This window comes from Camellia sinensis, chromosome 14 (assembly GCF_055761805.1).
Source record: "Camellia sinensis isolate YWXY chromosome 14, ASM5576180v1, whole genome shotgun sequence".
Lineage (NCBI taxonomy): Eukaryota > Viridiplantae > Streptophyta > Magnoliopsida > Ericales > Theaceae > Camellia > Camellia sinensis.
In genome coordinates this window covers 62497884-62518953 of record NC_138974.1, presented here as the reverse complement: position 1 = coordinate 62518953, position 21070 = coordinate 62497884, and the positions used below count along the sequence as shown (strand labels likewise).

Genomic DNA, 21070 nt, shown 5'->3' with positions numbered 1-21070 from the left:
CATTTGAACCGCCCTACTAAGTAATAACATTCCAACCGATCTCGACCGGAACAACTTATAACCGGACTATCTTGGAGATCGGTTTAACTAGAAGCCACCCCGTACCGGAGTAGCTTTACATCCCTCAGCCGAAGTAACATTTACTTCTCTCAGCCGGAGTAACTACACTCCTCCTGGGCCGGAGTAACATTGCTCTCCTGGGCCGGAGTAACCTTCACGGCCTTCTTACTTAGTCCTTCGCGTTTTGGGCTTCAAAGCCCAACTTGCAGCTCGGCCCAATTTTTCCCAAAAATTACCCTCTCAGTAACATTTAATTTTTTACTAAACCAGCATAATACTTGCGTTATACACACGATTTTAAATAAATAATTAGTAATTAATTTTAAAATTAAAATTAAACAGTAAAAAAATAAAATTAATTAAATTGTAACTATTTTTATCACAATTTCACTTATGGTTTTTTTTCCCTCTACCATTAATGATATGTTTAAGTTTTAAATAACAATAACATGAATCATAATGTAATTAGCAAAAATTAAGCAAAAATTATGTTAAATTATAAATTGTACTTTTTAATTTTTATTTTTAAGAACAAAAACTACACCTATGATAAAATATAAATACATTATTATTTTCAAAGAGTTTCATAATTTTAATTTGCCATATATTAGATGATATCGTAAACTATATGAAACTCAATAATTATTATTATTATTTTTTACTAATTACATTTTTTAGTATGCCATATAATAATAATAATAATAATAATAATAATAATAATAATAATAATAATAATTTTTTTGTGAAACTCAATCTAACAAAATTTGTTTAAATCAAAAATTTAATAACAAAATAAAAATGACAAACAATGAATTACAGTGACTCCTATCCTCTTATCTTTCTTGAAATCAGCATTTGCCTATCAAATACAACTTTTAAATTTTTTCACAATCGCTAGTTTTAGCATTTCATATATTGGGCCATTTGCTCATTCTTCTCTTTCACTCACCTTTGCTTAACGAATCTTCATAGTGCGGGTGTAATTTTTTAAAATTATTTTATAAACCATAATACTCATGCTATGCGCGGGTTTAAATAAATAATTAAAAATTAATTTTAAAATTAAATAATAGCATAGAATTTATTTATAAGAAATAAATAAATTATGGTATAATGTATTTTTAAAAAAGTGCAATAAAATTACAAATCCTATTTTTATGATGAAATATAAATACATTTTGTTTTATAAGTTTTGCAAATTAGTTTATTTTATGTTAGAGGTAGCCCAATCACATAATAAATTATATTTGTCAATTTATTAACTACCCGTTATATATTTTGTAAAAATTTAAAAATATATATACTTTAGGCATAAAATTATAGTTTCTCCTATGCCATAATTCATGAATACAAAAGAATAAGAGTTGGCTTGAGAATTTATAGTTGAGTTAAAAACTAAAAATGACATAATCTATTTAACTCAACATTTATCTCAATTTGGCCAATGACCATAACCTAATCATTAGATAATTGTCTTAGACTATGCCTAAGTATAAACTACTTAACTCATTTATTTATTAAATTAGTGAATAGATATGGGCAATGATTGGTGGCCACAAATTCTGTGGCTCAAATGGCCCGCAAATGTCAAAATGACGTCGTTTTGAGTGCAAAACAACTCTGAAAATGCCAAAACGACGTCGTTTTGGCATTTTCGGGCCATTTGAGCCACAGAATTTGTGACCACCAAACATTTTCTATTATTTTATTATAATAAAATAATAAAAGCAAATTATACTAGCAATCTTTATAGTTTGGCGAACGTATCACTTTGGTCCTTGTATTTTCAACTGTGACACATTAGATCATGAATTTTGAATCTTATTTCCAAATAAGAACAATTGAAGACCATTGCTCAATTTCAATGGTAAAGTCATCAATTTGATAAAATATAAACTAATTTGACAAAAAAAATGACTACTCACTAAAGATAAAATTATGTAAAATTAATAAATTTTTTATGCATTTGTTTATTTATTTTACCAAATTAATTTTTATTATGTGTTTGGATGATGATCATGTAATGGGTGGTTGTTAGGCTTTTAATGTATAATCGATATATTTAATATGTGAAATGTTTTTAGTTTTGAATTTTTTGATTTAATAAATTGGTTTAATAATGATATCAAAGTTATCGTTATATTTGACTTTTAAAAAAATATAAACTAATTTAATGATAATAAAAATTATTACACTATTACATAATCATCATCCAAAAACATAATAAAAATTAATTTGGTAAGAAACATAAATAAATAAACGTGTAAAAAATTGATCAATTTTACACAATTTTGTTTTTGGTGGGTAGAAATAATTTTTAAAAATTTAAAAATATTTTTTTGACATTTATTTTTGTCAAATTAGTTTATATTTGATCAAACTGATGACTTTGCCCTTGAAATTGAGTAATGGTATCTTCAATTGTCCTTATTTGGAACAAGATTCAAAATTTAGAGTCAAATGTGTCACAAATAAAAAGTCAGGAACTAAAGTAATACAAGTCTCAAACTATAGGGACAATTAATATAATTTCTCCAAATAATAAATAAGTACATGTTTATACATAATTATTATAAAAAAAATTAAAATTTTGATAAAATTTTATATTTATATTAAAATTATTAAGGATTTATAATTGTGCTAAACACTGAGATAATCTAATTGACTTAACATTTATCTCAACTTGACAATAACTTAATTATTAGAGAATTATCTTAATCTCCTAAGTATGAACCACTTAACTCATTTATTTATTAAATTGATGAATAAATATATGTTAATATTTTTATAATAAAATATATAAGAGTTGGCTTGAGAATTTATAGTTGTGCTAGACACAAGCAACATAATTTAATTGACTCAACATTCATTTAATTTGGCCATGACCTAACCATTAGAGAATTGTCTTAGTTTATGCCTAAGTATGAACCACTTAACTCATTTATTTATTAAATTGGTGAATAAATATATGTTAGTATTTTTTATAATAAAATAATAAATATGTACATGTTTATGCATAATTATTACAAAAATTAAAACTTTGATAGAATTTTGTATTTATATTTAAAATTATTACATGAATAGTTAGTGTATTTATGTATGAAAATATTATTCAAGGTTAACCTAAAAATGAGCATTGTTGTGATGATACTTTGGAACTGATTTAAAATTTTGATCGATCAATTAATAGAAATAGTTGGTAATAATTAATTTAAATTTTATGTCTAAATTATATTATAATTTCTAAGGTTTTGAATATTATGAACTAATTTGAGAGATAGTATTGGTATTAAACATTAAAAGTAGTTTAGAAGTTAGACTAAGATCAATTTTTATGCCAACAATTAAATTCTTGAAAAATTATTTTCATTCATACGTATTTCACGATCACCTAACCCACACTTTTTTTTTTTTTAAATCAGTAAATATATTATGATTATTTTTATAACAAAAATAAGAAAAAGTATGTATATTTTTGGCATATTTTATTTATTTTTTGCAAAAAAATTATATATTTATATTAAAAATTCTTACAAAAATAATTAAGCATATCATGTATAAAAAATTTATATAATAATGGGTCAATCTAAAATATAGAGCTTGTTCTAGTTTTACCTTGGGCTCGGTTTAAAAATTGATTAGATAATTAGTGAAAATAATTAATAATAATCAATTTAAACTTATGTTTAATAATTTGTTAAGTTACGATGGGTATGAGCTAATACTGGATCAAATATTAAAAATAGTTTAGACACTGGATTTGGTTGATTTTTATGTTATACATCAATCTAATTTTTAGGTAACCGTTTTGGTTCATCCCAACCATCACATTGCCCATTTATTTATTTTTTAAAATGATAAAAATATTGTAAATTTTTTTTTATAAACAAAATTAAAAAAATATGAATATGTATTTGGCATATTTATTAATATTCTAATACTTCAATTAAGAAGTTATATATTTATTCTTAAAATATATCTAATATTAAATTACATTTAGTATAGAACTTGATCAAAGAAACGAAGTCCCAAAACAAACCATAATTTTCAATTTAAATTTTATTAAATTTTTATTTAATGCAAATTTTCACGTAAAATGTTTTAATAATTTAAAAATAATTAATTATTTGTGAAATGAAGTTATCATTATAAAAAACACCAAAAAAATGTCTTTTAGTAGTGTGAAAATTCATTAATTAAATAATTGAATTGATGAGACATAGATTTTTTTTTGAAAAAAAAAAATCAATGAATGTGGCTAATAGGAAGGGTGCTTACAATCATACACACTTAATTTCTTGTCACACTCATCACATATATTAAAAAATTTACAATTTAGGCATAAATATTAGCACATTTGAGTGTACTAAGCAAATCAAACAAGAAAAAAAAGTGTACAAAAGAAATTAAATGTGTGTAATTAAATCAAAATATTTTGAAGGTTCTAAATTTTTATCATGAATTTTAAAAATTTGAGAGTAGTTATATATGGTATGAATAATATAGTAATATAGTAAGAAGCAAATTTTATTTTTTTTAAAGAAAATAAAAATCAGTAGGAGAGAATTAAGTTGAAAAGATATAAAATACATATTGTTTTATCTTTCCTTTTGAAAACTATAAATTATGGAATTATTAATATTTTCAAATCTATAATTTTAATGAATTGGCCTATATCACTTTTTAAATTCATTTTTTAATTCAAAATGTCCAAAATTTATTGTGAGGTTTTGGAGCTCTCACAATACTCATCACGAAAATCTTCTTTTACTTATATAATATATATATATATATATATATACTATAATGTTTTTCAATACTTTATTATTTTTACCTTCATCAGTTCATTTTGCTTAATTTTTTTCTTATCAATTAAATTATATTCTCTTTCTCAGTAATTTAAATTCTTAAGTTGACCTTAGGTCACTACAAGAAAAGTTGCCTATAATGGCGCTTGAATCAAAGACGTTTTACAAAACGCCGTGCTATATCTCAATAGCCAACACGTTTTCAAGGCGTGGTGCCCTGTTAATGGTCTCAATGAGCCAAACCTGTTTTACTTAGCAGACACTTAACCCATTCGAATTACCATAGGTAACAAAATCTCTCATGAGCTGCTCTTCTCTCTTAATATCGATCTCTCACTCACTGTAGTTGTTCTTCATCGGACTCGAATTCGATCTTTCTCACTCTAGCTGTTCTTCATCTCTCTCTCTCTCTCTCTGTCTCTCTCTCTGTCTCTGTCTCTGTCTCTCTCACAAATCACATATCCGAAATCGAACAAGAAAGGCGATCTAATTTGATCGAAATCCAAACTCGATCTGATTTGATCTCTCTTGCATTTTGTTAGATCGGTTCTTGCTCTAGCTTTTCTTCATCGAACTCGAACTCGATCTGTCTCGCAGATTGTAGATCCGAAATCGAACAAGAAAGTTGATCTAATCTGATCAAAATCCGAACTCGATCTGATCTGATCTCTCTCTCGCATTTTGTTAAATCTGCTGATTAACAAAGTTTCAAGCAAGTCGTTTTTATTTTGTTTTTCATTAACAAGTGTTAATCGGTGTTTGATTTCTCTGTAGGTGCCGATGAAGTGTAGAGATTGGTTACATGAACTTTTTTTTTTGATGGATTTCCGGAGTTGTCCCTGACTGTTGGAAGACTTGCAGTTTTCTACAAACAGAGAGATTTGTACTTTTATCCAGCTTGGGCATATGCAATCCCAGCCACCATTCTGAAGGTTCCTATTTCATTGTTTTCAGCTCTAATTTGAACATCTCGTTGGATACAGTCCTGAGGCTGGGAGGTTAGTGTCACTTGACAACGCTTGCATTTTATTCTTCGTTATATATATATATATATATATATATATATATATTTTGTTTTTCTCCAAATATGTCTTTGATTTGAACAAGTTGTCACTGTTTTACCAATATTTAAATCAACTACTCAGATTAGTCATTTAGCAACCAGAAGCTTTACTGGTACTTTCAAATAAACATTCACACCATACACAAACACACCCTTCTGAAACTGAATAGGAATTTTGAATTAATTTCTATCATTGCCTTGTATCTTAGGTTCTTTCTCCAGTGCATTCTATTTTTAGCTCTACACTTAGCAGCTACATCCATGTTTCGTTTTGTGGCATCTGTCTTCTGCACTGCGGTTGCTTCTACAACAGCTGGTAGTTTGTTTGTATTGTTTGTCTTATTATTTAGTGGCTTCATCATCCCAAAATGTAAGATTTCAATAACTCTTCCAATCTGATTTTTGGATAATTATTTAGGAAGATGAACTTAAGCTAAGCTATCTTGTTATTGGAAGATTTCAATAACTCTTCCAATCTGATTCTTTCTCCAGTTCATTATATTATTTAGGCATTTTTCTTTTTAGCTACGTGAGTTTTTACTTCACATCACATACATACATATATACACACTCGTGTATTGTTGGTATATAACATTGTATTTAATTTATTTGTTTGTTGTGGTATAGACATGGAGATGGTGAGCCAACTGACAATTCTGCAAGGTTCTATAAATGGTTTTCAGATGTAAATTTTGATTAATTTCTAATTTTTATTGTTACTATGGTTCTTTTACCAAGTGAGATTTGGGTTTCATGGCGTGTTATATGACTGCCTATAGGGTAAAGGAGAGAGAAATGGCTTAATCTTTCGTGCGTAGTGTTTGGCCTTGGCAACAGGCAATATGAGCATTTCAACAAGGTCTGGATTTCATTTCATTTCATGTTTTGGTCTGTTCATGTTTTGGTCTGTTCACTGGATTTAATTTATTTGTTTGTTCTGGATTTCATTTCATTTCATGGCTTAATATCTCAGCTTCGACTTTCTCTTCTCAAGACTACACAGGGGCATCCTATGGTGAGAGTCCTATCTTTTGAGAGCATTTTTATACTTATGCAGTCTTTGTTTGGTTGCTGAGAAAATGTTGATGTAAAGAAACTAGGGTTGAATTTAAATTATTGCACTGCTTTGTTAGAAGGAAATATAGGAAAGGAAACTTATTAAAATATGATGTTAGGTTTCTCACGATTTTGGCTCCCAAATAGCCAAGATTCTAGCAGCCAACAAGTTTTGGCTGATTTGAAATTATTTTATTATTATTTTTTAAATCATGGAGTTTTTTTGCTTGTTGAAACAAAAAGAACATGAATTGTAGGAGTTAAGAGTTGAAATTTAATTTATTATTTTCCTAGAAATTTCCACTAATCGTATGGAGGGTCAGGTTTTGAGAGTTTAAGTTTGTCAGATTAGTTAGTAAGGGGTGGAGCTTGAAGAAGCGAAGCAAACTTATAGTAATCAAGCATTTACTAAGAGATGTGATTAATGATTCTTGGCAATGTGATTAACAAACTAAGTGATGGTGCAAAGCAAAGGTATTTGCCTCCTTAAGTTAATAATCCATCTCATAAAACAACTGTCTAAATGAATCAAAATATAAATGCAGGGGACACATTCCTTATCGGGATAGTAATCTCACTCGCATACTTCAACCTGCTCTTGGTGGCAATGCCAAAACTTCTATAATTTGCACTTTAGCACCAAAAGAGGTAGGTTATTAATATGTTATCGAGTTATATGTGTGTGTATATATATATATATATATCTTACATCAAGTTTAACATTATAGTATGGTTTTAATATGGCTACTTCATCCAGATTCACATAGAGGAAACGAAAGGAACCCTCCAGTTTGCTAGCAGAGCCAAGAGAATAACAAATTGTGTTCAAGTGAATGAGGTTTGTTAGTTATTTGGTTTAATAACACTTAATTCTTTTCCAACTTAGTAAGATTACAACATTTTACTTCAACGTATACTTTTGTTACTGTAGCTGCCATATTGTTTGTCCCTGACATACTTTTTAGTAGAATCTAGCTATAAAAGGTAATATATAATATGGATTCAATAGAAGTTAGTGTCTGAAGTGTTCCTAGAATTTTTTATTTTTGAGATGAGGGCATGTTGAATATTCTTAAATTTTTTTGTATATTGATTTCTTTCCAATGGTTTGTAATTTATCATGGGGAAGTTCATAAATTTTAAATGAGTTGAGCCAAACAGAAAACCTAAATGTGATGGTTTACATGATTCATGCTGTATCCAATTGAAAAGTAGCTTACAGTTGGTTGGATGGTTACCTCTTTCTTAAGTTTCCAGTTTCAATATTGACTTCATTTATGGTTTTGGTCATTGTAAAATAATGATTTGTTAAAAAAAAAAAAACTAGGAACTTTACACTTGAACTAGTTCAAATGGGCTAAACTAGAATGTCAAAAATGTTAACGTGGGTGGCATCAAACTAAAATGACTTTGAAAATATTAAGTATGGAACATTTTCCAATGTTTATAAATTAAAGGATCTTACTTATATCATACATTGCATTATAGCACCACTTCCTTGTGTATTTGCAGTTTAATCACCAAGTTGGTTACATAGATTTTTGAAAGCCAAAAAGTTAAACATTTATGGATTTGTTCATTGAGAGCTTGCCTTGATTGTGTAAATTATCGTGTTTTAACTTAACTGGTCCCTCTGGATTTGACATCATTTTGTTTGCAAATAGTTTTTAAATAATGATTAAGCATATTATCTAAAGTAATAATTATTATGTTAAAGTTGATTCCTTGCTCCTTTCAAATCTAATAGTATGGCTAATTGGAGTTGATTTTTTTTTTTTGTTTCTTTTTGTTTGTAGATTTTGACAGATGCTGCCTTACTGAAGCGACAAAAACTAGAGATAGAGGAAATCACACAAAGCACGAGATCAATGCATTAGGGAACAACAAATGAAAATTGACAATCTTAATAGTCTTGCCACCGTTTCGAATTTCGATAAAAAGTCTAGCCAGGTAAACTTTTACAGTGCAATGTCTTTAAAATGTTTATTGATGCTGTTTAATAAACCATCTTTATCCTCTTATCCTGTTCACTTTCATCAGAATAGATGAGTATGTAATATACTAAGAAAAAGTTCATAGATATCAGTTTACTTTTGATCAATTAGGCTTTATTTATCCTAACTACTTACCTGGGCAAAAGCAGCCATTTTTCCATTGGTTTTCTCTCTTAGTGAATGCTTGATTACGTTTCTTATTTGTTGTAAAATAAATAATTAAAGCCTTTATTATCACTTTATCAGTGAACTGGAGAGGCCTAATTATCCTTCCTCAATAGAGTGATAACAAGTCACTCCTGTATGATTATTCCAAATGCAATCTTTGCTTCCCATTGTATTGGTAACCTTTTGCTTAGCATAAACTCTGTTTGTTTCCATTTTTCAAAATTTACTTTTCAAAAAATTCTACTTTTTTATTTTTCATATTCTTTTGTTTTTATTGAATTTTATTAATAGTTTAAGTAATTTTTTTAACTTTTAGACACACCTAATATAAATACACTTAGAAAGTATAATATTTGTGAAAAAAAATCTTTAAAAAATTCTCTAAATACCAAAAATACAAAAAAATAAAAATAAAAATTTAGTATATTTTTCATATTTTTATGTATTTATTAATTTTTGAAAATATTTTTTCACAAATAATTTATTATTTAGATACATCTAAATAAGGTATATCTAAAAATGTAGAAAAATTGCTCAAATTTTAAAAAATATTCACTAAAAATAAAAAAAAATTATGAAAAATAAAAGAAATTCAATTTTTAAAAAACTGAAACCAAACACATGAGATTTTTTTTTTCTTTTTGGGCCTGAAATTAAAAATCAATTTGTTAGGATTCTAGCCCAATAGTGGTTTGGCCCAATTAGAACCAAGAAGGCTTAGCCTAATAGTGGTTAGGATTCTAGCCCAATAGTGGTTTGGCCCAAATAAAAAAAATTATGAAAAATATAAAAAAAAGGGTTGCTGCAACACATTGGTAAATGATATCCATTCTTTCAATCAACTTTAAACCTTGAGAAGTGTAGTTGACAATTCAAGTGCTGACTTTTGTTCAACTTTCTATGTCTGAAGTTGCAGGATTTGATGAGAGAAGATTTGAGAAATTTTTTTCAGAGTCCCTTTTGCTTTCTTGATCCTAAAATGGCTATAGTGCTCTTTCCCTCATTAAGGTAATGCTTTTGATAATTTTGTAGTTTGTTTTAATGCATACGGTTGGTCTTGTATTCTTGTATTTCATTTTGATACAGATTGGGCATCACCTAATTTGGCCAACATTTCCTCTCTCTCCCTCTCCAAAGTTTCATATTTTCCTGTATCCCAACTAGGAATTTCTCAGATACCTCTTTTCCCATTTTTGTAGCTTGGTTTAAAAACTATTGAGCACATTGGACATATAGAGATTAATATATGTAATGCAAGATGGTAGTTTTGGTTAATAAGAAGTCATACCCCGCTCTTGAAAATTGAAAATAGTGAGGAATCTTAATAAATTTTACTTGTAGGTCAAGGTGTGATGTGTGTTCTTTGTATTTTGTGCTTTGTATCCCATTCAACACTGCTAGGGCCCAATAACTAAATTTTGTGCATTTTTTCTATTTGTGCCTTGGAATTTATATGAGTAAGCTTGGGCTTCATTTGGCCTCACTGTCTACAGAGAGGGGAAAATACTTTCCTTTTATGTTATGCTGCATTCTGAAATGACACCTACGTTGCTATTTTTATTGATATGTGATATAAGTATTGCTGCCTGAATTATGAAAAAATCCGCCGAAGTAACATTTGTTTATCGATGTGATGTGGTAGGCTCGACGCATGACATTTTTATTCTAATCCATATTAGTGTGCTTTCTATTATATGCATGCTGCCAAGTCTAGTTCTAGTTTTGATGTATTTCGGAGATGGTTCTCTCTGTGGAATCTTGATTTGATGGGAGTAGTGGGCTGGCTTGCTCCTTGTCCAACCCTGATTCCTCTCTTAAGTTGGCCTAATTATACTTGACAAAAAAAGTTGACCTCGTGGGAGGCAGGTTGTTAAGCTCCCGGCAGAGCTTTACTGTTGACTCATTGCATGATTGTATTCTAATCGATTCTCAGTTACAAAAATAGTAGTTATGTATTGCCAGTTTTGTTTTTGGTTCATTGCGATGTGGTAGGGCTGGCTGGGATCGAACTAGCCTCTCCTTACTGATAACCCAGGTCCTTGCTTTTGGCACCTTCTACTATTGATTTTACTCGCAAAAGGTACACTATTTGTGTGGAAATAATAATATGACATGCAACATAGAATGCGCCCTTGTGAATATAGATACTGAAATCTCTGAATATAAATGTCCAGAGTGTAACTTACTAATATCTGGGTTAATAATATTTTTGGTGGCTTCTCTAATTCATTTTGCCTTTTATAGGAGTAATGGACTGCAAGTTCCACCCTAGGCAACCATGGTTATTCACTGTGGGTGCTGATTCAGTGATCAAACTGTATTGTCATTAAAAAAAGAAAAAGACGGTGAATTGCCCTGTCTGTGTTTCATATTATTATTGGTTGAAACACATTCTCACTTCAGCTAAAATAGATGATAGGGTCAATCAATCTCACCGGGGAGATTGGGCAGCTGAGGTGTGTTTCAGATATATGATTCAATTTTTGAAGGTGAAGATGACAAATCAATAGTCATTTCCCATATCAAAGTTTTTGACAGTTGCTTCTTTCATTTTGTTTAATTGAATTGGCTGAATTGTATTATGCCCCGACATATAATAGATTTTCTTTTAATTTTGCTTGTGTTCATATTATTACGTTGCTTTCTTTGTTGTGATAATTTGAGAAAAATTAAGTCATTACATTTTCCAACTGAGCAATGTGTTTGTGCTCTTTTTCGGCATGGAGTTGGTGGGTTAGCGGGAAAATAGCAACTGAACCACACCACTAATGGCCAATTGACTTGTCAACCGCAGACAACCCATCATTGTTTTATGTGTGATCTATCTTCATTTTAGATTGAGCGATGTTAGGTATAAAAAATAAAAATAAAAACCCTAAAATTCTGTACTGGGTATTAGATCAATCCATATTAGTGTGCTTTCTATTCCTTTTTAATTTTTTTTGGGCAAATTACACTTCTTGACCATTTTGATTTTAATTGATGTATTTAAAGTCTGAATTGTTGCTATTCTTAGGTATGCAATGCATTGTTTCTTATTTTTAATTTTGTTTTCAAGCTTCGTTTAATTATTTTAATAAACATCAATTATTAGTTCTTAATAATTGTTTGACAGGTATTTTTTTTGTTCAACCATATAAAATTAACAAAATTTAAAATTTTTAAAAAAAGGCTACGACGGCGTTTAAAAAACGTCACTATATCCCATCCCAACGGCTAAATTTTTAAAATGCATAAATTTTTATGACGGCGTTTTCAAAAACGTCGCTAAATGTCATAGTGACGTCATAGTCCAGTTAGTAGGACATTTTGCGGCATTTTTAAAAACGCCGCCTATACTAATATAACGACGTTTTCCAAACGTCATAAAGTTATAGCGACGGCCGCGTCATGAGCGTTTGGTACTAAACGTCACAAAAAGAATTAGCGACGTTTTTAGTACTTTTAGCGACGTTTGAAAATGGATTTTCCAGCAGTGGGTACTGTTTATATTCTCCACCATAAATCACTTACAGTGTGTTTGAATCAATCTTGAATTTGAGGAGGAAAAGGGAAAGAAAAGTTTCTATTTCATTTAATTTTTCTTTTTAATTTCTTTTCTTTCCATGGCAATGCTTGGCATATACTATTTGGGTTAAAATAGTTATAAAAAGAAAAAATAGGCTAAAAAGCTAATAAGACAAAATGTTACATGCAAATTATAATTACTATTATGTCACTTGTGCTATGCACGGGGATTGAATTTAAAAAAACTATTCATGATTATGTCAAATATATTTTAAATTGTTAGCATAAAATATACGTAATTTTAAAAGAAAATGTTGACATTGCATAATTAAAGTAATAAAAATAAGAATTTATTACATTTGTTTAGAATTCACTGAATAAATAAAACAAAAGTATAATTAAAATCTAAATTGTTGTGGGTCTTCCATCAACATTAATGCATTGTCAACATGATAGTTAGTATTAAAATTGATGAACAACACATATATTATGTATTTATAAAATGTTATATTTACATATTGTTGGCTTTTTGGCTTTCGAAGGTTATTTTTGTAATTGCGAGCGTGCCAGCAAGGATCAATTAGTCCTTACAGAGAATTAATTGTTAACCAATTATCAGACGATTGTATTTTAGTTCTTTCAGCCTCATTGAAAAGGACTTTTACTGGTGGCTTGATTTACGAGAATTAAACAAGATAACAATTAAATGAAGAACAATTGAAGCATCTCATTAAAATGAAAAACTTACAATGATCCAAACTCAGTCTCGTAGAGGTTTACAGCGACAATCTACTACCTGAAACTACTCCTATGAACGAAGTGCAGTGTAGGAATTTAAAGTACAGGAATGTAAAGAACAGGAAATATAAGACTGAAAATGTAAAACTGGAAAGGAAAATAAGTAGAATAAGACTGGTTTTTTGGATCTAAGTCTGGGGGCTTTTTCTGGGGCCTTCTCTGCTATTTATACTGCTTAAGGATGACAATCGAACTGCATTTCTAACCGTCGAACTGCTCCTCCATGATCGCTGATCATGCTGCCTCAAGATTAGCTCCATTACGCCATTACTTGCAGTTAGGCTTCCCTCCTAAATTTGAATTTGAAATGTGAGTAACTGTTGAAGCCACATCACCTTGCATCTCTTTGTTGATCCACTGTTACTCAGATCTCGTAATAACCAATACTAACTGCCACGTATACGATCAGGATCGAAGACTTGAATAGTCTTCCTGTATTATCTTTATTTTGCCACGGGTCGAATTGTAATTGGCTTGTACAAAATATGTAACCAACATTACCCCACGCACTAATATACCCAATACTTGGTGATATTAGTGAATCAAGGTCTTTTTCCCACGTCTTAAAACGTGCATGGGTTTTGCATTCTCCCAGAAATGCAACTGTCATTCATCATCTGGATTAAACTCTCATTCAATCTTTTGAACACCCCCATTACCTTAGTATTCGAACAGACTGATACATTTTTTTATGGCCGAATCAATTTTCCCTTCCATTGATCGAGCACACGAAGAGTCATATGATGATGCTGTTCTTCCTTGAAAGAACCTCCATGCATTAATTAGCCACCTTTACCCCCCTTTCTATATTCAGGTCATGGATGCCTTTGCAAATTATCAACCCTTGGACTTCGAACATATTGCCCTTAATCCTTCGATTTAGAAACTTACAAATATGGACATGGGAAGTATTTCTTCTGACTCACCCTTGGACTACGAACAAACTGCTCTCAATCCTTTGATTCAGAAAGTCGCAAATATGGACATGGGAAGTTCTTCTTCACAATCCTCTGCATGGGATAAGGCTGCAATTTCTTCCTCTCCTGGGGCTTCTGACTGGACAAGCTGGTCAAAACCTGAGGCCTATGATTTGAGGGAACGAATCAACCATCACTTTGTCGAGTTTACTGACCCTTTAGAGTTCCCTTCTTTTGCGCGAAGCTCGGTGGTCTATCCCTACGTGCCCATTGATCATCGACGCAGTTTTAAGGAGAATCTGCTTGTGGCATGGTATACATCCTCCATGCCTACAAAGATAGTGCACACCGCCCGACGCCTAGAAGAGGCACAAGGGTACAATTTATCATTCTTAGCCCAGAAGACGAAGATTTGTTCTTCTGACTGGCTCGATTATATTAATGCCCTTGTTCCTTTTGCCCTTGCTCCATCTCCTAGAATAGAAGCATCCACACCTTCCCTTCTGCCAAATCCTTGCTGGACAGAGAGACTGAGGCTTGCCCTCTTCGCAGATAAGATCTTTCCACCTTACAAGCCTCCATCTTCCCCTAATCCAGCTGAGCGGAAGCAAGCTCAATTTCTGCTCGCAGCTTTCTCTCACTTTCCCTTCAATGTTCTTGAGGACGAAGTCCCTCTCAAGAACCTTCGATGGGCTTGTGATATTCTGACTCGGGGTCATGTCCTCAATCCCCTCGCCCAAGCAGAGCTTCACATGTTTTTGGACCAACTTCCATTGCTTCTCCACTGGCATCGGACCTCTATGGCCACCACACAATCTTTAGACCAACTCTCATCCCTTCGAGTTCATGCCCAGTACGAAACAGAGAACTTCATTGAAGAATTCGATGATTTCAAGAATAAAGATTCTGTGTACTGGGATGACTTGGATATAGACGAAGTGGAACAAGGATTGAGAGAAACAACATTCGAAATAAAGGCTGAAGAGCTTTTTAATGAAGTGAGAGCACATCAACTCATGCAGCCAATGTTAGAAAAAATAGAGGATAGAATAAAGAAAGAACAGAAATTCATTGATCATAGTTGGACTAAATTTCATGATCTTGTTATTTATTCCATTCCATATTTTTATGAGCTTGAGTTTGTACCCAAATAGGGCCATTCGATGTAATTGCTTTTGCTTTAATACCACCAGGACCTTTTCTTTGTTTGGTATTGTTTGATCTTGTCCCTATTTGTCTTTAAAGCAAATTCAGGGCTTCGAACTGAACAATCTTATCCTTCGAATTTGGACTTGATCGTTTTAAATGAAACACTAAAAGAATCAACAATGAACCTTTTCAATTTATGGAATATAGTTAACAATTTTTTGCTGATTTTCATTTAGAATTAGTGCTTCAAATTTAACAATCTTACCCCTTAAAGCTTGTTTTAATCATAACCAACATGTGGTCATGGTTAGTATGATTAACCATTTTAAGTTGACCATTTTTTGCTTTGAAGAACAGTCCATGCTGTTTTTAGTCTAGAAAGAGAATCTTTCTTAAGTATATATAAACCAATTAATGGTTTTGATATTTCAAACAACAATTCCCATCCTTAAGGGATCTCAAGTTTTGCTTTGAAGGACATTACTTTCATTGAGAAACCTAAAACAAGTCTTTAATCCCTTCGAAGTAAACAAATATTTGAGCATTCTTACATCCATAGGTATGAAATGTACTTCGAAGCTGGCTTTTTAGTTTCGAAGCCGTTTATTATTTGACTTTGGCGCCAAAATCTGGTTTCGAAGCCAAATATTATACTTCGAAGCTAGCTTCAACATCTGGAATATGTTTTTCCCTCCAAAAGTATCAATATTGAAGGAAACTCTTCGTATTTGTACTTTTAGTACTTAACGAACGCGATATATCTTTTGGACACAAAGGTTTTTTTCAAAACCCTTTTTATTTTGTGCTCTGAAATCACTCGCTCGCTCAAAACACAAACCTTTTTCCTCTGTTAACTCCCTCTTCCTTGCCTCTTCCTTGCTGCTTGCTACCAATGGACTCTTTTTCTTTGAAAGTGCTTGCTGGTGATCGTATAAGTCCAACCATGGCTTTGAAAAGATGTATTGATGAAGAGATCGCCAAGTTAACATCTGATGAGTCAAGCGCCATAGACGCCCGCCTCTTCGTTCCTCGTCACAGCACCAAACAAGAATACGTTTTGGGTCCCATCTTTCGAGAAGCTCCTGCTCAACTTCCAGCTTTATACCCTCGTCTGGAGGACCATTTTCTTCTCTATGAAGGAGGGCTCGACTGGAGAAATTGGAGGGTGACCCGACCTCATCGCTGCTGGCCGACATTGAGAGCTGAATAGGAAGAATGGTATGACAGAGTTGTACCTGCGCGAGAAGACGACCTACAAGAGCTCTGTATTCTCGATGCCCTCTGTCTTTTCAGGTTTGTCATTCCTGAAGACCCTTTCTTGATTCATGTTGCTCTTTGTTTTTGGAACATGGCTTTCAATTTTTTCCAATTTCTATGTGGTATGATGGCTTCCACCGTTCTTGATATTTGCCATCTTTTAGGGCTTTCACCCATTGGCTCTCCTTTCACTCCCGGCTATCCAGACCTTCTTGTTAAATTCTTTCTTCCACCCTTAAACTCCTCTTATAGTGATTTTGTAAAGGCCGAAAATAAAAGGGTAGGTCCCATGAGAGATAGAGAACTTTTTTCCTTCATTTTGTACTGGTTGTGCAAATTTCTCTTTTGTACATCATCTCAGAGGATTATGCCTGAGTTCTCTCCACTTGTGAAGGCACTTGTTTTGAAAAAACGCATAGCCCTGGCTCCTTATCTCTTAGGCCATATTTATAGAGCATGTTCCCAATTTTGTGAAAAACCTCTTGATGTGAACCAAGGGGGTCCTCTTTGGGTGCTCCAACTCTGGCTCTTTGCTTACTTCACTGATTTGCATTCCAAATGCTTAAGATTCCTTATTCAGGACCCTAGCACTTATGGGGAAAAATATGCCAGAGTTGTTCTTTATCATGCTTCCTTTGCCTACTACTTCACATTTTTCCACTAACTTTCTATTTCTCCACCTGCTACCTTCTTCTGCCCCTTTGATGCCAACAAAGGACCTGCTTGGCTACGAACATTCTTAGCTAATAAAGAGTGCTCTACCTCACCCCACAAAGGCATGTGGGCTTTTATTTTGCTGCCGAGGGAGCTGTTCATTGCCACTTTAAACCCTCGAGCATATAAGTGTATAGCTGAGGTGTACTGTCCTTCTCAATTTGCCAGGCAATTTGGGTTAACTCAGGGGATTCCCATTCCACTCTGCAGTCTCTCGAATGTCCACCTTACAGCCAGAGACCTGAGAATACCCAAATCAAAACTGGAAGAAGCAACATTCAAACTGTTGAAAGAAATGAGCGAGTTCAAATTTGTCCCCTTCCTTCCTTCTGGCCTAAATCTGAAAAGATTTCAAAACTGGTGGACAGCCAATATGGAAGTGCGCCTATTCGTACACCCTTATGACTTACTGATAGGGTTAGGAGTGGCTTCGAAGGCCAAATCAACAATAGTTGAGAACATCCCCTCTCTTTCTACGGCTACCAAAACTGCTCCTGCAGCCTCATCCTCTCCTGCTAGAGTTACCAGAGCTGCTTCAAAGAGGGGTAAGTATTTTCAGGTTTCCCCTTAGACTCTTTTGTTTGTTTCCTTTACATTCATACCTCTTGGTGCAGGGTCTCCACAAGAAGAATCTCCTAAGTGGGCTGAAATCATAGTTACTCTCAAGGACAAACAAAAGTAGAAAAAGAAAAGGAAGCTGATACTCACTCCTGAGGAATCCGAATCCCAAATTGAAGAAGAAGAGATTGAGAAAGAACAGGAAGTACCATTACAGAGGAGAAAGAGGGAACATATGACTGTTTCTCTTTCGATTGAAGATCCCACTCATGAGATACCTGCCAGAGTAGTAGAAGAGGAACTTACTTTTGAGGGATCTGAATCTTAGATCGAAGAGAGAGAAATTGAGAAGGAACAGGCAAGACCAATACAGATAAAAAAGAGAAGGAAGATGACTGTCTCTGCTTCTGATTTGGTCGAAGACCCTATTCATAATGCAGCTGCCAAGGCAGTAGAACAGGAACATTCTAAGGCCTTAGTTGTCTTTAAGAGAGCTGAAAAGAGATGGCAGCAGCAATTCTTAAGAAATGAAGCAGCTACTGCTGATGCAATCCAAAGGGAAACTACAAGAAGGCAACATATTGCTGAGCACTATTCCCTTCGAAGCCCTCCTAGTGCTGCTATCACTTCTGAAACATGTAATTTCTTTCATGCTTCTACTGCTTCTCCCTTATCAAATTTTTGGTATTGAAACTTGACATTACTTTACATCTCTTCTTTTGCAGCAACAACTACTGAGCCTATTTTTCCAATAAGGACTCCCTCAGTTTCAGTTGAAGTTGGTCAGATGCAAAATGTGAGGACTATTCAGATAATACTCCCACTTCCTAGGCCTACATTCAATGTATCCTCCTTTAGGCCAAGCATTCCTGCATCTCTTTCATTTGGATTAAATCTGTATCTTCCTTACTTATCTTTGGATCTACCTCAATTCAGTTCTCTTTCAAGCCTTGCTCTTCCCCTTCCTCCTAAAGAAATTTTAACTGCCGCTTCATCTATGATGGTAGCTGATTCCCCTACAAAAGGTGCTGGCAGTTCTCCGACCCATGGTTTATTACCTTTACCTACTTCTAGCCCTTCTTCCCTTGACATATTGGTGGCTAGGGCCATAGAGACTACTGAAGATGCTCCACCCATTTCTCCTATCCCTATGCAGTCCTTTGTGCCTTCCACCACTGCTCTTTCTGCACCCCTGATGTCCTCGGATGAGGTAGATGTCTTCGAAGCAAGACTAGCCAGTCTCTTCGACATGCCCTCTATCTCTCCAATAATTAATGATGAAGCTGAGCCATTAGTTCTGGCTGATTCCTTGTTAGCAATTCTTGAGAGCTCCTCTTCCTTCAGTAATAAGCTTTCTGCACCCTTGATGGACTTAGACAGCTGTCTGGAGTTATTGGTATCCTTTTCAAGGATTCCTTTCGAGGCTTTGCAAAGGCCTATAATAAGAAATGGCTTCCTTCAGTGCTGCAAAGTTGTTGAGCGATCCAGTATAACTGTCTCAAGTCATCTATCTCAGGCAGCAGTTACTATTAACTTTTACATCAGCATTTGTCATACTGCCAAGGCTGCAGAGGAGAAATTGGTGAGAGATCAGAGCTTTGTTTCCATAGTACATGCTGAAGTCTCCGGGCTAAAGGAACAACATTCCTCTGTCTCCCATTTTCAAACCCAACTACTGGAGAGGAAAGCTCAACTTGAGGAAAAGCTATCTGCAGTGAACCAGGCCTTAATCCGAACTGACACTAAACTGCAGATCGCCAACCAAGGACTGGTAGATCGAAAGCAAGAAATGACCATAGCCATTTAGTTGTTTTCTTCATTTAATAATAAGAAGTCTGTTGTAAAATAACAATTAAGGCATTGTAATGATTTCTGGGCCAATTTATGGCAAAATGTATTTAACTCTTTATGAAAAAACAAATTCTGATTTATCATTTGAGTACTCTTGTGTTCTTTTGCTTGACATTTATTCTATTCCTTGTGTTTCCCAAATAGTTAAAAAATAAGGCTTCAAATATCTGCCATTAATCTTTTTGGGATGTATGTATCCATTCAAATTTCTCAAATGGTATGCTCCAAAGGTAGGACTCTATGAATTTGATATGGTCCTTCCCAGTTAGGTGACCATTTACCAAACTTATGGCTTTTAATTCCTATTGGGAGTATTGTCTTCCATACCAAATCACCTTCATCGAAGCCAATGTGTTTGACTTTCTTATTGTAATTTTTGGCTGCTTTCTTCTTTTGAAAGAGAATGCTATTCAATGCCAGAATTCTGGCTTCATCTATGCCTTTTAATTCCAAGCACATACTCTGATGGTATTGCTCAGGATCTAGCTGGTCTTGGCATCTTACCCTCAAAGACTTAACATTAATTTCCACAAGCAACACTGCATCATGCCCATACACCAAGGCATAAGGAGTAACTCCTGTGCTTGACCTTGGGAAAGTTCTATAAGCCCACAATACATCCAACAATAAGTTATGCCAATCCCTGGGATTGTCTTCCACAACTTTTTGTATTCCTTTTTTCAAGGACTTGTTGGATGATTCAACTTGACCATTGGCTTGTGCATAATAAGGGGTGGAATTCACAAGGCTAATTCCAAACTCTGCTACAAAAGACTTTACCATTTTCCCGTCAAACACAGTCCCATTATCAACAGTTATAGTCTGTGGGATACCAAATCTGTGGATTAAATCTTTAATGAGTCCAATAACCTCAATTTGGTCTACAGCCTTGTATGGCTTAGCTTCGACCCATTTAATGAAGTAATCAGTGGCCACTAAATTGAAACAATGATGCTTCGAAGAGGGTGGGTGTATTTTCCCCATTATATCCATGGCCCATCCTCTAAATGGCCAAGGCTTTACTACTGCATGTAGATCATTTATGGGCACATGCCTTATTGTGCCATGCTTTTGGCATGCCTGGCAACCCTTTGCGTATTCTATGCAGTTTTTAAGGATAATTGGCCAATAGTGGGAATGCCTTCGAAGCAACCATCTCATTTTCACACT

General features: G+C 33.2%; 1 protein-coding gene across 8 annotated transcripts; it reads left to right on the top strand.

Moving 5' to 3' along the window:
* The first annotated feature begins 5160 nt into the window (after positions 1–5160).
* LOC114287215 (kinesin-like protein KIN-7L) lies at positions 5161–15312 on the top strand. 8 transcript variants are annotated; one of them, XM_082905820.1, is made up of 10 exons: positions 5161–5866; positions 6141–6301; positions 6559–6616; positions 6711–6790; positions 6926–6946; positions 7533–7635; positions 7745–7825; positions 8784–8937; positions 10060–11011; positions 11394–15312. In XM_082905820.1, the coding sequence occupies exons 4-8, from the start codon at positions 6774–6776 to the stop codon at positions 8862–8864; spliced, it is 303 nt and encodes a 100-aa protein (XP_082761946.1). In that variant the 5' UTR covers positions 5161–5866; positions 6141–6301; positions 6559–6616; positions 6711–6773; the 3' UTR covers positions 8865–8937; positions 10060–11011; positions 11394–15312. The 8 variants fall into 8 exon arrangements, with proteins under 8 accessions (XP_082761946.1, XP_028086299.2, XP_028086296.2 ...); XM_028230498.2 differs by having other exon boundaries at positions 6905–6946; positions 10066–11011; XM_028230495.2 differs by having other exon boundaries at positions 5163–5866; positions 6905–6946; positions 10060–10157.
* The last annotated feature ends 5758 nt before the right edge of the window (positions 15313–21070 follow it).